Here is a 17,485-nt window from a genome sequence, read left to right on the forward strand (position 1 = left end):
TTCAGGCGTTGAGGGAAACTACTCCTAAGATGTCTCAGGGTTTGGGGATGGCTCTTAGCACAGAGCAGGCCCAGGCTCTGGGGATTCCTGTTACCCTTCAGCAAGTTCAAGCTCAGGGCATCATGCTTACCCATCAGCAGGTCAAGGCCTTGGGAGTCACTCTCACCCATGAACAAGCTCAGGCACCAGGGATTACTCTCACCCCTCAACAGGCCCAAGCACTAGGGATTCTTGTCACCCCTCAGCAAGCTCAAGCTCAGGGCATCACACTCACCCCTCAGCAGGCCAAGGCACTTGGGATCACTCTCACCCCTGAACAAGCCCAGGCACCAGGGATCACTCTCACCCCTGAACAAGCCCAGGCACCAGGGATCACTCTCACCCCTCAGCAGGCCCAGGCACTTGGGATCACTCTCACCCCTGAACAAGCTCAGGCACAAGGGATCACTCTCACCCCTCAGCAGGCCCAGGCACTTGGGATCACTCTCACCCCTGAACAAGCCCAGGCACCAGGGATCACTCTCACCCCTCAGCAGGCCCAGGCACTTGGGATCACTCTCACCCCTGAACAAGCCCAGGCACCAGGGATCACTCTCACCCCTCAGCAGGCCCAAGCACTTGGGATCACTCTCACCCCTGAACAAGCCCAGGCACCAGGGATCACTCTCACCCCTCAGCAGGCCCAGGCACTTGGGATCACTCTCACCCCTGAACAAGCCCAGGCACCAGGGATCACTCTCACCCCTCAGCAGGCCCAGGCACTTGGGATCACTCTCACCCCTGAACAAGCCCAGGCACCAGGGATCACTCTCACCCCTCAGCAGGCCCAGACACTTGGGATCACTCTCACCCCTGAACAAGCCCAGGCACAAGGGATCACTCTCACCCCTCAGCAGGCCCAGGCACTTGGGATCACTCTCACCCCTGAACAAGCCCAGGCACCAGGGATCACTCTCACCCCTCAGCAGGCCCAGGCACTTGGGATCACTCTCACCCCTGAACAAGCCCAGGCACCAGGGATCACTCTCACCCCTCAGCAGGCCCAGGCACTTGGGATCACTCTCACCCCTGAACAAGCTCAGGCACCAGTGATCAGTCTCACCCCTCAGCAGGCCCAGGCACTTGGGATCACTCTCACCCCTGAACAAGCCCAGGCACCAGGGATCACTCTCACCCCTCAGCAGGCCCAGGCACTTGGGATCACTCTCACCCCTGAACAAGCTCAGGCACCAGGGGTCACTCTCACCCCTCAGCAGGCCCAGGCACTTGGGATCACTCTCACCCCTGAACAAGCTCAAGCACCAGGGATCACTCTCACCCCTCAGCAGGCCCAGGCGCTTGGGATCACTCTCACCCCTGAACAAGCCCAGGCACTTGGGATCACTCTCACCCCTCAGCAGGCCCAGGCGCTTGGGATCACTCTCACCCCTGAACAAGCCCAGGCACCAGGGATCACTCTCACCCCTCAGCAGGCCCAGGCACTTGGGATCACTATCACCCCTGAACAAGCTCAGGCACCAGTGATCAGTCTCACCCCTCAGCAGGCCCAGGCACTTGGGATCACTCTCACCCCTGAACAAGCCCAGGCACCAGGGATCACTCTCACCCCTCAGCAGGCCCAGGCGCTTGGGATCACTCTCACCCCTGAACAAGCTCAGGCACCAGGGATCACTCTCACCCCTCAGCAGGCCCAGGCACTTGGGATCACTCTCACCCCTGAACAAGCCCAGGCACTTGGGATCACTCTCACCCCTCAGCAGGCCCAGGCACTTGGGATCACTCTCACCCCTGAACAAGCCCAGGCACCAGGGATCACTCTCACCCCTCAGCAGGCCCAGGCACTTGGGATCACTCTCACCCCTGAACAAGCTCAGGCACCAGGGATCACTCTCACCCCTCAGCGGGCCCAGGCACTTGGGATCACTCTCACCCCTGAACAAGCCCAGGCACCAGGGATCACTCTCACCCCTCAGCAGGCCCAAGCACTTGGGATCACTCTCACCCCTGAACAAGCCCAGGCACCAGGGATCACTCTCACCCCTCAGCAGGCCCAGGCACTTGGGATCACTCTCACCCCTGAACAAGCTCAGGCACCAGGGATCACTCTCACCCCTCAGCAGGCCCAAGCACTTGGGATCACTCTCACCCCTGAACAAGCCCAGGCACCAGGGATCACTCTCACCCCTCAGCAGGCCCAGGCACTTGGGATCACTCTCACCCCTGAACAAGCTCAGGCACCAGGGATCACTCTCACCCCTCAGCAGGCCCAGGCACTTGGGATCACTCTCACCCCTGAACAAGCTCAAGCACCAGGGATCACTCTCACCCCTCAGCAGGCCCAGGCGCTTGGGATCACTCTCACCCCTGAACAAGCCCAGGCACTTGGGATCACTCTCACCCCTCAGCAGGCCCAGGCACTTGGGATCACTCTCACCCCTGAACAAGCCCAGGCACCAGGGATCACTCTCACTCCTCAGCAGGCCCAGGCGCTTGGGATCACTCTCACCCCTGAACAAGCCCAGGCACCAGGGATCACTCTCACCCCTCAGCAGGCCCAGGCGCTTGGGATCACTCTCACCCCTGAACAAGCTCAGGCACCAGGGATCACTCTCACCCCTCAGCAGGCCCAGGCACTTGGGATCACTCTCACCCCTGAACAAGCCCAGGCACTTGGGATCACTCTCACCCCTCAGCAGGCCCAGGCACTTGGGATCACTCTCACCCCTGAACAAGCCCAGGCACCAGGGATCACTCTCACCCCTCAGCAGGCCCAGGCACTTGGGATCACTCTCACCCCTGAACAAGCTCAGGCACCAGGGATCACTCTCACCCCTCAGCAGGCCCAGGCACTTGGGATCACTCTCACTCCTGATCAGGCCCAGGCACCTTGGGTGTCTCTCACTTCTCAGCAGGCCGAGGCACTGAGGATCCACATCACCCCTGAGCAGGTACAGGCTCAGGACCTCACTCTTACCCCTCAGCAGTTCCAGGCATTGAGAATCCCTGTCACCATTCCACAGGCTCGGGATTTGGGGGCCCCTTTCACTTTAGGACAGGCTCAAGCATTGGGGGTTTCTTTCTCTCGTGAACAGTTTGCAGAATTAGGGGTTCCTCTCACCTCAGATAAAGTGTATACCTTAGAATATCCCCACATCCCAGAACAAATCCAACATTTGGACGCTCCTTTCACCCCAGGGGAGGCCTGGTCTGTGGGTATTACTGTTCGGTCTGTGCAGGACCCAAAATCAACAACTCCTCTCATGAAGGAGCAGCCCTTACCACCCTGGGCTGGTCCTCCTTCAGAGCATACACTGAAAGCTGGGATCTCTTCCATTACTGATAAATCTGTCACAAAACATGCTCCTCACACTCCTAAGGTGTCCTCAGTATCATCTGCTGCTATTGCTGAGAAGTCCCTTGTATTTGAGGTGCCTTCTACTCCTATGCGTCTATCAAGGTTTCCTCTTAAACAAGCCCCCTCTGAGAAATTCTTGGGCATGAGGATTCCTTCAGACCCTGAGAAGCTCCTGGCACCACAGACTTCACCTTCCTCCAGACAGACCCTAGTGTCTAAGGATCTATCAACCTCTGTTCCGTTCCCAACACCAGTTCCCAGTCCAATATTTGAGCTTTCTCCCACTTCACAGCAGCCCCTGGAACCAGAGGCCCTTCTTAGTTCTGGGCGATTCTTCATATCTAGGGACTCTATGACTCCCCAGTCACCTTTGATATTGAAGCCCCTTCCTGACCGCAGACAGCCCCTTATATCTGGAGTCCCAGTCACCTCTGCACAGATCCCCAAAATCTGGGCTCCTCTCTCTCCTGGGACATGCTTGTTTCCTGGGACCTCTTCCATCCCTCAAGAGGTCTTGAAATCTGGACCGTTAACACTCTCTGAGCAGTTTCAGGCAACCCAGACCTTTGCCACTCGTAAGCAATCTCCCCAGTTACAAGCCCCTTCTGCCCTTGGGCAGCATCTGCCACCAAGGACCCTTCCTGGGCAAGCTTCCTCAGCATGGGTCTCTCCCACCCCTGGGCATCCGCGAACACTGTTGACTCCCTCAATCCCTGAAAAGCCACAGAAAGATTTGTCCTCTGCTGTCTCTAAGAAAAGGAAGGAAAGATTGTCAATCATTTCTTCTCTGAAATTGAAATCAGTATTGGTCCATCCCAGTGCTCCAAGTTTCAAGGTAATTCAAGCCCCTGACGCTTCTGAAGAAATCCAGATACCTGAAGATCCTTTTACCGTGGAACGATTTAGAATGTTTAAGTCCCATCTCACCGATTACAAGACACCAGTATCACAAGCCCCTTATGTTCATGAGAGGACCCTTCCTACTCTCATTAAGCCTGTAACGCCACTACCTTCTCTTATTACGACTCAACTACTCAAAACACGGCAGAGCTCACCTTCTGAATGGGACCGGAAATCCCCACTTCCCCCTATCAATATGCCCTGGGTGCTGACTTCAGTTTCAGGTACCAAGCAACCCAAGATGATGGTGCCCACTTCCTATCCCCAAGAGCTCAAAGAACAGAACTATTTTGTTGATGTGGAGGCTCAGCGGAAGAACCTGATACTCTTAAATCAGGCCACAAAAGCTTCTATACTCCCTTCACAGCTACACACAGAAGCTAGGAATCTCATAATTGAGACGCTTCATACAGACAAAGTTCGGCTGGGATACTTATTCCGCAAGTACAATGCCTACAGACTGATCCAGCGTGCAAGGTAGATGTAAATATTATGTCTAGTTGTCTGGTTTAGTCCTGATTTCAAATGTCCTCCCTCATTACCCTATCAGTATATATGTATTTGTCAGGTTGCTAAGTCAAGTCAGTCGTGTCCGACTCTGTGCGACCCCATAGACGTCAGCCCACCAGGCTCCCCCTTCCCTGGGATTCTCCAGGCAAGAACACTGGAGTGGGTTGCCATTTCCTTCTCCAGTGCATGAAAGAGAAAAGGGAAAGTGAAGTCGCTCAGGCGTGTCCGACTCTTAGCGACCCCATGGACTGCAGCCTACCGGGCTCCTCCGTCCATGGGATTTTCCAGGCAAGAGTACTGGAGTGGGGTGCCATTGCCTTCTCCGATTTGTCAGGTTAGCTGTTCTAAAGATTCTCTTATAGAAAGTTTGTAAGATGGAAGCATATTTAAGATAGCAAAAGGAGGTATATTTTTTAGAAATAAGAAATGTCATGTAACATCCATTTCACTCATATATATCTCTAGCAGAGATTCTAAAATATATTTTGAGGATCATGGTTGATCTCCAAAGTACCAGCTTCAAAAGTTTAGAAATGCTTGCAGCTATTCTGAATTACTTTCATCTTGCATTCACCAGAAGACCTATGATTCTTTCTTTTAATTTACTTTTCATTGAAGTGAAGTTGGACAGAAGATCTATTAAAGTGAGAGATGGCAGGCAGGTTTATGCACTTCATGTTGCCATGGGAGCCTTGATGGAGTGACCTACAGGAAACAGGTTCTAGTCTTGATTTTTAAAACTGAAATTAGCCTGCCATTCTTGGCCTTTGTGTTTGAGGTTGTCAACTTAATATTTTGGGAAGTTAAGAAACATTTTTTTATTGTAGAAATTCTTTCCCCTTTTTAAAATTTATAATACTTTATGTTATAAAGTTACCTTATTTGGTTACCTTATTTGGAGAACTTTTCTAACCTAAAATTACGATATGTCACACTAAGATCTATGATAGAAAAGGCTATCATTAATTATAGGAACAATCTATGTCATTTATTCAACAAATATTTATTGAATATGTACTATTTGGCAAGCACTGTTCTAGATGCTATGGATACAGCAGTGAATAAAACAAAGTACCCTGTTCTCATGATATTTACATTTTTGAGGACTGAATTCATTTGAAAACTAAGCACTGGAATAACAAGGTGTAAAAGAAAGACATTCAGTGTATAGACAGAAATTTTCATTTCAAAGCTGAAGTTACCTTAGAATTGTTGAAATATTTTCTGCTCTATAGTGTGTTTTTCTCTTCCCAGAATGAATGCTCCTAGTCTTTTAAATCTGTTTTTACATGTAAACACTTTCATCCAGTTGAGAATTTGAAGTAACATGTTTCTGGTCATTCTCCAGTTCCTTTATGTCTTTTTTCCTTTGTTATATTAAATTAAAATAAATAATTGCATTCACCTGGTGCAGTATTTTAAAAATACAAATAGAGTGAAAAGCCTCCTTAATAGTCTTATTCTTGGCCATTAGGCCCCTCCTTTAGGGCTACCCAGGTATTCCACCCAGAGATACTTTCTACATAAGTAGCAAAGTACATAGGCTCTTGTATCCCACTCTTTATACATTTAAAATTAAATGTTTGATTTTTTCATAACAAGCTAGAATTTAGGTATTAATATATAAAGAGTCTACTCATTCATTTTACAGAATTATAGTACTCCAAAGTCTAGATTTACCAGAATTTACTTAACCTCTAATGAGGTTAACATAACATTTATGCTGTTTTCAATATTTTGCATTATAAAAAGTGTACTTCAAAGAACAATCTTGTATATACATATGTATACCTGTATGTATGTTCCTAAAAGTAGAACTTCTAAATCAAGGGTAAACATTTTGTAATTGTGATAAATTTTTGTCAAATTGTTCTCCAAAGAGGTTGCGACAATTTATATATTGATCAGCATTATAAAAGAGTATTTCCCCACAAATATTATCAACTTTTTTGTTCATTGTCAATGTAATAGATAAAATATGGCACTTCCATGCTTTCATTTGCATTACTTTTATTATAGGTTGAAGCTAACTCTTTTCACAGAGTTAAGAATCATGTGTATTTTATTTTCTGTGAAGATTTTATTCAAATACTTTGCCCATTTTTCAACTGGGTTATCAAGTTCCTTTTAAAAAAAATTAATTAACTAATTTTTATTGGAGGCTAATTACTTTACAATATTAAGGTGGTTTTTGCCATGTATCAACATGAATCAGCCATGGATGCACATGTATCCCCCCATCCTGAAGCCCCTTCCCAGCTCCCTCCCCACTCCTCCCTCTGGGTTGTCCCAGGACAGCAGCTTTGAGTGTCCTGCTTCATGCATTGAACTTGCACTGGTCATCTATTATACATAGGGTAATAGACATGTTTCAGTGTTATTCTTTAAATTATCCCACTCTTGCCTTCTCCTACATAGTCCAAAAGTCTGTTCTTTACATCTGTGTCTTTTTTGTTGTCTTACATATAGGAATGTTGTTACTGTCTTTCTAAATTCCATATATATGCGTATATATTCTGTAATGGTGTTTCTCTTTCTGACTTACTTCACTCTGTATAATAGGCTCCAGTTTCATCCACCTCATTAGAACAGACTCAAATGTGTTCTTTTTTTACAGCTGAGTAAAATTCCATTGTGTATATGTACCACAACTTCCTTATCCATTTGTCTGCCAATGGACATCTAGGTTGCTTCCATGTCCTAGCTATTGTAAACAGCGCTGCAATAAACATTGGGGTATATGTATCTCTTTCAATTCTGGTTTCCTCAGTCTGTATGCCCAGAAATGGGATTGCTGGGTCATATGGCAGTTCTATTTCCAGTTTTTTAAGGAATCTCCACACTGTTCTCCATAGTGGCTGTACTAGTTTGTATTCCCACCAACAGTGTAAGAGGGTTCCCTTTTCTCCACACCCTCACCAGCATTTATTGTTTGTAGACTTTTTGATAGTAGCCATTCTGACTGGTGTGAGATGGTACCTCATTGTGGTGGTTTTGATTTGCTTTTTTTCTGATAATGAGTGATGTAGAGCATCTTTTCATGTGTTAATTAGCCATTTGTCTTTTTTGGAGAGATGTCTGTTTAGCCCACTTTTTGATTGGGTCATTCAATTTTCTGGTATTGAGCTGCATATGCTGCTTTAATATTTTGGAGATTAATTGCCAGTTGCTTCATTTGCTATTATTTTCTCCCATTCTGAAGGCTGTCTTTTCACCTTGCTTACAGTTTCCTTTGTTGTGCAAAAGCTTTTAAGTTTAATTAAGTCCCAATTGTTTATTTTTGTTTTTATTTCTGTTGCCTTTTAAATTGATTTCTGGGACCTGTTCAAATATTCAGAAAATTAGCCCCTTGTCTGTGATATAAACTACAAAACTTTCCCCACTTGTGTTTAGACTCTGCTTTTGGTGGGTTTTTCTTTCTAAATAGTTTTTATTTTTATATGTTTATATTCAGTTCAGTTCAGTTCAGTTCAGTCGCTCAGTAGTGCCTGGCTCTTTGCGACTCCATGAACCACAGGACTCCAGGCCTCCCTGTCCATCACCAACTCCCGGAGTTTACTCAAACTCTTGTTCATTGAGTCAGTGATGCCATCCAACCATCTCATCCTCTGTCATCCCCTTCTCCTCCTGCCTTCAATCTTTCCCAGCATCAGGGTCTTTTCAAATGAGTTGGTTCTTCGCATCAGGTGGCCAAAGTATTGGAGTTTCAGTTTCAGCATCAGTCCTTCCAATGAATATTCAGGACTGAATTCCTTTAGGATGGACTGGTTGGATCTCCTTGCTGTCCAAAGGACTCTCAAGTCTTCTCCAACACCACAGTTAAAAAGCATCAATTCTTTGGCAATCAATCAGCTTTGTTTACAGTCCAACTCTCACATCCATATGTGACTACTGTAAAAACCATAGATCTTGACTAGACGGACCTTTGTTGACAAAGTAATGTCTCTGCTTTTTAATATGCTGTCTAGGTTGGTCATGACTTTCCTTCCAAGGAGTAAGTGTCTTTTAATTTCACGGCTGCAATCACCATCTGGAATGATTTTGGAGCCTCCCAAAATAAAGTCAGCCACTGATTCCACTGTTTCCCCATCTATTTGCCATGAAGTGATGGCACCAGATGCCACGATCTTAAGTTTTCTGAATATCGAGCTTTAAGCCAACTTTTCACTCTCCTCTTTCACTTTTATCAAGAGGCTCCTTAGTTCTTCTTCACTTTCTGCCATAAGGGTGGTGTCATCTGCATATCTAAGGTTATTGATATTTTTCCCAGCAGTCTTGATTCCAGTTTATGCTTCCTCCAGCCCAGCATTTCTCACGATGTACTCTGCATATAAGTTAAATAAGCAGGGTAACAATATACAGCCTTGACGTACTCCTTTTCCTATTTGGAACCAGTCTGTTGTTCCATGTCCAGTTCTAACTGTTGCTTCCTGACCTGCATATAGGTTTCTCAGGAGGCAGGTCAGGTGGTCTGGTATTCCTATCTCTTTCAGAATTTTCCAGCTTATGGTGATCACAGTCAAAGGGTTTGGCATAGTCAATAAAGCAGAAATAGATGTTTTTCTGGAACTGTCTTGCTTTTTTAATGATCCAGTGAATGTTGGCAATTTGATCTCTAGTTCCACTGCCTTTTCTAAATCCAGCTTGAACATCTGGAAGTTCACGGTTCATGTACTGCTGAAGCCTGGCTTGGAGAATTTTGAGCATTACTTTACTAGCGTGTGAGATGAGTGCAATAGTGTGGTAGTTTGAACATTCTTTGGCATTTCCTTTCTTTGGGATTGGAATGAAAACTGATCTTTTCCAGTCCTGTGGCCACTGATGAGTTTTCCAAATTTGCTGACATATTGAGTGCAGCACTTTCACAGCATCATCTTTCAGGATTTGAAATAGCTCAACTGAAATTCCATCACCTCTGCTAGCTTTGTTCGTAGTGATGCTTCCTAAAGCCCACTTGACTTCACATTCCAGGGCGTCTGGCTCTAGGTGAGTGATCACACCATCGTGATTATCTGGGTTGTGAAGATCTTTTTTGTATACCTCTTCTGTGTATTCTTGCCACCTCTTCTTAATATCTTCTGCTTCTGTCAGGTCCATACCATTTCTGTCCTTATATTGAGTCCATCTTTGCATGAAATATTCCCTTGCTATCTCTAATTTTCTTGAAGGGATCTCCAGTCTTTCCCATTCTATTGTTTTCCTCTATTTCTTTGCATTGATCGCTGAGGAAGGCTTTCTCATCTCTCCTTGCAATTCTTTGGAAATGGGTATATCTTTCCTTTTCTCCTTTGCTTTCGCTTTTCTTCTTTCCCCCCCCCCTCCCCCCACCCCTCGCTTCTCTACTTTTCACAGCTATTTGTAAGGCCTCCTCAGACAGCCATTTTGCTTTTTTGCATCTCTTTTTCTTGGGGATGTTCTTGCTCCCTGTCTCCTGTACAACATCATGAACCTCTGTCCATAGTTCATCAGGCACTGTCTATCAGATCCAGTCCCTTAAATTTATTTCTCACTTCCACTGTATAATCATAAGGGATTTGATTTAGGTTATACCTGAATGATCTAGTCGTTTTTCCCACTTTCTTCAGTTTAAGTCTGAATTTGGCAATAAGGAGTTCATGTTTATATATTTTTCAATAATGCTTTGTGTCTTAATTAAAAAAGCCCTTTCCACTCTGAGAAATATATATATAGTTTAAATTATTTTGAGATTTCTTTAAATACTTTAATGGTTAGTTAGTTGTTTGGGGCTTCCCAGGTGGTGCAAGTACTTTCTTCAGTTTATATCTGAAGTTTGCAATAAGGAGTTCATCATCTGAGCCACAGTCAGCTCCTGGTCTTGTTTTTGCTGACTATATACAGCTTCTCCATCTTTGGCTGCAAAGAATATAGTCAATCTGATTTCAGTATTGACCATCTGGTGATGTCCACGTATAGAGTCTTCTCTTGTGGTGCTGCAAGAGGATGTTTGCTATGACCAGTGCGTTCTCTTGGGAAAACTCTGTCAGCCTTTGCCCTGCTTCATTTTGTAATCCAAGGCCAAATTTTCCTGTTACTCCAGATATCTCTTGACTTCCTACTTTTGCATTCCAGTCCCTTATGATGAAAAGAACATTTTTGGGAGAGTGTTAGCTCTAGAAGGTCTTGTAGGTCTTCATAGAACTGTTCAACTTCAGCTTCTTCAGCATTACTGGTTGGGGCATAGACTTGGATTACTGTTATTTGCTGTAGCTTTATTTTTATGATGCTGAGTCTTTGTTATAGTTATTATTACTGTTTCCTAGTACTTGTCCATGAGATGTGAGCAGAATTAATGTGTGCCGTTTCTGTGCTAAGCTTGCCATTGTTAGTTTGAGACCCCGTAGAGTCTCTTGTGGAGAAGGCAATGGCACCCCACTCCAATACTCTCTCCTGGAAAATCCCATGGATGGAGGAGCCTGGTAGGTTGCAGTCCATGGGGTCACTAAGAGTCGGACACGACTGAGCAACTTAACTTTCCCTTTTCTCTTTCATGCAGTGGAGAAGGAAATGGCAACCCACTCCAGTGTTGTTGCCTGGAGAATCCCAGGGTCGGGGGAGCCTGGTGGGCTGCTGTCTATGGGGTCGCACAGAGTCAGACACGACTGAAGCGACTTAGCAGCAGCAGCAGAGTCTCCTTTTCCATTGGCATGATAAGCTATTAGTGTTCAAGGTGATGGCTGTTCTGTTAGCCTGTGTTCCTGAAAGTATAAAATGAAGTTCTTTTCTGCAAAGCTATGATGGATTTGTACTATGAGCAACAGATAAACTTTTGTTGTTTTTAGTCATTGAGATTTTTGGATTATTTGTTAAAACAGCAAAACCTAGCTTATCTTTACTAATATAGTCTTCCTAGTCAAGAAAATGATGTACCTTTTTATCTGTTCAGGGTGTGTGTGTGTGTTCTGTTGGAGTGTTTTAAAGTTTTCATCTAGCTCTTGAATATTCTTCCATAAGTGTATATCTTGGTAGTTTTTATTTTTGATGTTGTAAATGGACTCTCTCCTTCTATAACACCTTCTAACTGGTTGTTAGTGGTATAAAGGAAGGCTAGATTTCTCTATATCAATTTCATATGCAGCCATCTTACTGTATTCAAAAGCATGTGATAGTTTTTCAGTTCATATTCTTGAGTTTTCCAATTATATAATCATATCCCCTGTAAATAATCATGTTTTTACATCTAGATTTTCTAATTTTTAAATATCTCATTTCTTTCTCCTGACTGCCTGAATTGATTAGGACCTTAAGAACTATATTAAAAAATATCGGTGATGTGGCCCCAGCACCAGGCCATCTTTGTTCATTTGACTTACCCAGAGTAACAGCTAGTAGTGCCCTTCCATGGCCTCATGTTATTTTTTTCTAGGAAAAATTCACCTTCAAGGATGTTTAAAAGGATTGTTTATATTTATATTTTCCTTTCTAAAAAAGCTGCAAAACATCTTTAACCTTAATCAATTTCATTTTGAGGGAAGTTATTTTCTCCATTCCTTTGTAACTCAGAATGCCAAATGTAAGTCATTCTTTCACTGCTAATTACTAAAATGTAAATATGAATTGATTAAAAATATAATGGTGATAGAGGACATCATTCTAGTATCTGTCACTAAAAAATGCTGGCTTTGGGTTGAAATACATTTTATCACATTAAAGAAGTATCCTTCAGCCCCTGTTTCATTATTTCTTTAAAATCAAGAGTGGATGTTGAATTTTGTTAAATTTATTAAATTACATTTTTTAAATGTGAATTCAGCACTTCATTTTCATGGTTATTAGAGAAAATATTTTCTCCTAAGATTTAGTAATATGACTAATGTTTTAAACTATCATTGCATCCTTGGAATAAATCCTATTTGTATTGGGTTGGCAAAAAATTTGTTTGGGTTTTTCTGTAGCATCTTACAGAAAAACCTGAATGAACATTTTGGCCAACCCAGTATCCTTCTTTGAATGTGTTACATTTGCTAATATTTTATTTAAGATTTTATTTTGTACTGATTTCCATTCATAAGTTTGACTGGTGGTTTATTTATTTATTTATTGGTGCTTTCTTTGTCAAATTTTGGTATAATTTTAAGTTTGGCATCATTTTAAAAATGTGAAAACTTTCTTTTCTATGCTGTAGAACAATTTAATGATAAAATTAGCTGTTCTTTTTAAGTTTGACAGATTTTACCTATGCTACTATATGAACTTGGTACTTTTGTGGGAAGTTCTTTGACAATTTAATTTTTACATGGCAATTAAGTTTGTTTATAATTATTGAAGATTTTGAAGACCTAAGTGACATGGTGTGACCTGTTTTGGTAAAATCATTTAAAAACTGAAATAGATAGATCAACATTTCACAACAATATTTATACACTTATAACTTTAATCCCATCAAGGATCAATTCATTCATTTTTCAGTAAACTCTTCTTTAATATTTAATATTATAATGAACAAATCACCAACAAGTCTAACAAAGAATTACATACTTACAGATGAACAATTCCACAATAAAAATGGCTAAGTTAAGAAGATTGTGACATTGTATTAGAAAGAAAATGTAAACTATGATAATATAAATTTTTTTAATAAAGAAATTTTTGTAGAATCTCTGTAAGTAAATATTTCATATTTAAATACTAAAGTACTGTTTTAGAGTTATATTACCATATGATCAGTGTTAATATACCTGAGAAGCAATGATGGAGAGGATATAAAATTATAATTGTGCTGATAATGAAAATTTCATTTCCATACGTATTGAAGAAAGTTCTTAAAGATACTAAATGTGGTAGTGATAGATAGGATTTAACTTATCATTTAGTTCATCATCAACATTTTAAAAACATGACAGGGTGAGTTAGGCCCAGAGGGTGGAGGGTGGAAGGATACAAAAATGGATAAACGATATTCCTGCCTCGAGGGCACTCAAAGTCTTCTCAAAAACAATCACACAAACAGATGACTGTATAGTATGAGGTGGAAAGAACAATGATGGTATATCACCAACTCTATACAGAAGACTGAGCAAACGCGAGAGTTAGGTGAAGCTTCTAGGTGTTCAGACTTTTGAACTATGTCTCAAAGACCTAGTAAGATTAAGGCAGTAAAGGCAGAGAGTCTAGCAGAACAAAGAAAGGAAGCAAGAAGCAAAGTGTGTGTGTGTGTGTGTGTGTGTGTGTGTGTGAAAAGAGTAATTGTTTCAAGGAATGATGAACTATATCCACATAAGATGGTGGCAAATTTGAATGATAAATGTTTTGTGTGTTCTGACTGCTTCACCAACTGGCCATTCCTCCATCTTTCTCCCTCTCCTTGGGCCTCTCTATCCCCTGAGACACATAATAATAATGAAGTTAGGCCAATTAATAACCCTACAAAGGCTTCTAAGTGTTAAAGTGGAAGGAAGAGTCTCAAGTCTCTCACTTTTAAGTCAAAAGCTAGATTATGAATGAACTTAGCAAGCAAGGCAAGTTGAAAGCCAAGAAAGGCTGAAAGCTAGGCCTTTTGCACCAATTAGCTAAGTTGTGAATGCAAAGGAAAGTTCATGAAGGAAATCAAGAGTGCTACTCTAGTGAATCTTACAAATGATAAGAAAGACGGTCTTATTGCTGATGTGAAGAAAATTTTAGTAGTATGGATAGAAGATCAAATCAGCCACAACATTCCCTTAATGGAAAGCCTAATCTAGACCAAGGCCCTAATTCTCTTCAATTCTATGAAGGCTGAAAGAGGTGAGGAAGCTGCAGAAGAACGTTTAAGGCTAGCAGAGGTTGATTTATGATGTTTAAGAAAAGAAGCCTCTTCATTACATCAAAAATGCAAGGTGAAGCAGCAAGTGCTGATACAGAAACTGCAGCAAGTTATCCAGATATAGTTAAAATAATGAAGGTGGCTACACTAAAAAAAAACAGATTTTCAATGTATATAAAACAGTCTATATGGGAAGAATATGCCATCTAGGATTTTCATAGCTACAGAGGATTAGTCAATGCCTGATTTCAAGGCTTCAGAGCTTCAGACAGGCTGACTTCCTTGGTAGAGACTAATGCAGCTGGTGACTTTTATTTGAAGTCAATGCTCATTAACCCACTCCAAAAATCCTTTGGCTCTTCAGAATTATGCTAATTCCACTCTCCTTATGTTCTATCAATGAAACAACAAAGCTTAGATGACAGCACAACTGTTGACAATATGGTTTACTAAATGTTTTAGGCCTACTGTTGAGACATTCTGCTCAGAAAAAAATATTATTACTTTTTAAAAAAGATTATTAAAATATTACTGCTCACTGACAATGCACCTGGTCACCCAAGAGCTCTATTGAAGATGCAGAATTATTTTATGATGTTTTCACGCCTGCCAACACAGTATTCACTCTGCAGCCCACAGATCAAGGAGTAATTCTGCCTTTCAAGACATTTAAGTCTTATTATACATTTCATAAGGTTATACAGTAGCTGCCATAGATAATGATTTATTTGATGGATCTGGGCAAAGTCAATTGAAAACCTTCTGGAAAGCATTCACCTTTCTAGATGCCATTAAGGTCACTCATAGGATTTTCCTGGCAGTCCAGTGGTTAAAAATCCACCTTGCAATGCAGGGGATGCAGCTTTGATCCCTGGTCAAGGAACTAAGATCCCGCATGCTGCAGAGCAACTGAGCCTGTGTATCGCCACTATTGAGCCCACGTGTCACAACTAGAGCGCCCATGCACTGCAACAAAGATCCTGCCTGCTGCAACTAAGATTCGATGAAGCCAAAATAAATAAATATTTTGTTTAAAAGGTCATTCATGATTCATAGAAAGAAGGCAAAATATCAACATGAACAGGAGTTGAGAAGATAATTCCAGCCTTCATGGATGACTTTGAGGTGTTCAAGACTTCAGAGGAAGAAGTAACTGCAGATGTGGTGGAAATAGCAAGAGAACTAGAATTAAAAGTGCAGCCTAATGATATGACTGAATTGCTGCAATCTCATGATGAAACTTGAACAGATGAGGAGTTGCATTATGGATGAGTGAAGAAAGTGGTTTCCTGAGATGGAATCTATTTCTGATGAAGATGCTGACAAGATTGCTGAAATAACAACAAAGGATGTACAATATTACATAAACTTCATTGATAAAGTAGTAGCAGGGTTTGAGAGGACTGACTCCAATTTTAAAAAGTTATGCTGTGGGTAAAATGCTATCAAATAGCATTGCACATGACAGAGAAATCATCCATAAAAGGACATGATATGGCAAACTTCATTGTTGTGTTATGTTAAGAAATCACCAGGGTTTCCCTGATAGCTCAGTGGTAAAGAATCCACCTGTCAATATAAGAAACATGGGTTTGATCCTTGATCCGGTAAGTCCCACATTCCTTGGAGCAACTAAGCTCATGCACCACAACTATTGAGCCTGTGCTCTAGAGTCTGGGAGCCACAACTACTGAGCACACATGCTGCAACTACTGAAGGCTGCAAGCTCTAGAGCCCATGCTCAGGAACAAGAGAAGCCACTGCAATGAGAAAGCCATGCACCCTAACTGGAGAGTAGCCCCCTCTTGCTGCAACTAGAGAAAAGCCCACGCAGCAATGGAGACTCAACACGCCATAAATAAATAAATAAAATTATTAAAAAAAAAAAAAAGAAGTCACCAAAGCACCAAAGCCACCCAAAACTTCAGCAGCTACTACCTAATCAGTCAGCAGTCAGCAGTTCAGTTCAGTTCAGTCGCTCAGTCGTGTCCGACTCTTTGCGAGCCCATGAATCACAGCACGCCAGGCCTCCCTGTCCATCACTAACTCTCGGAATCTACCCAAACCCATGCCCATCGAGTCAGTGATGCCATCCAGCCATCTCATCCTCTGTCGTCCCCTTCTCCTCTTGCCCCCAATCCCTCCCAGCATCAGGGTCTTTTCCAAGCAGTCATCAGCTCTGAGGCAAAACTCTACCAGCTCAGATGGTGGTTAGCACTCTTTAGCAATAAACTTTTTATTTATTAAAAACTGAAATATAGTTAATTCAAAATGTTGTGTTAATTGTAAAGTGATTCAGTTATACATATATATATGTTTTTTTTTTTTCAGATTCTTTTCCATTATAGGTCATTACAAGAAACTGAGTATAGCTTCCTGTGCTGTACAGGTCCTTGTTGTTTACCTGTTTCATGAATAGTAATGTGTGCAGTTCAGTTCAGTCACTCAGTCGTGTCCAACTCTTTGTGACCCCATGAACTGCAGCACTCCAGGCTTCCCTGTCCATCACCAACTCCCAGAGCTTACTCAAACTCATGTCCATTGAGTCAGTGATACCATCCAACCATCTCATCCTCTGTCATCTCCTTCTCCTCCCACCTTCAATCTTTCCCAGCCTCAGGGTCTTTTCAAATGAGTCAATTCTTCAAATCAGGTGGCCAAAGTATTGGAGTTTCAGCTTCAGCATCAGTCCTTCCAATGAATATTCAGGACTGAATTCCTTTAGGATGGACTGGTTGGATCTCCTTGCTGTCCGAGGGACTCTCAAGAGTCTTCTCCAACACCACAGTTCAAAAGCATCAATTCTTCGGTGCTCAGCTTTGTTTATAGTCCAACTTTCACATCCATACATGACTACTGGAAAAACCATAGCTTTGATTAGAAGGGCCTTTGTTGGCAAATGTGTATATGTTAATGTATACATGTGTATATGTTAATCCCAAACTCCTAATTTATCTCCC

The 17,485-nt window shown here is 42.6% G+C and overlaps 1 protein-coding gene across 1 annotated transcript in view; it reads left to right on the forward strand.

Moving 5' to 3' along the window:
- The window catches only part of FAM186A (family with sequence similarity 186 member A), an 87,964-nt gene that overhangs the window by 50,692 nt on the left and 19,787 nt on the right, over positions 1-17,485 (forward strand). The window contains exon 5 of the mRNA XM_070454449.1: positions 1,083-4,732. Coding sequence (XP_070310550.1) covers positions 1,083-4,732 — 3,650 coding nt within the window. The remainder of the gene's footprint in view (positions 1-1,082; positions 4,733-17,485) is intronic.

The sequence above is a fragment of the Odocoileus virginianus genome, chromosome 24 (assembly GCF_023699985.2).
Source record: "Odocoileus virginianus isolate 20LAN1187 ecotype Illinois chromosome 24, Ovbor_1.2, whole genome shotgun sequence".
Taxonomy (NCBI): Eukaryota; Metazoa; Chordata; class Mammalia; order Artiodactyla; family Cervidae; genus Odocoileus; species Odocoileus virginianus.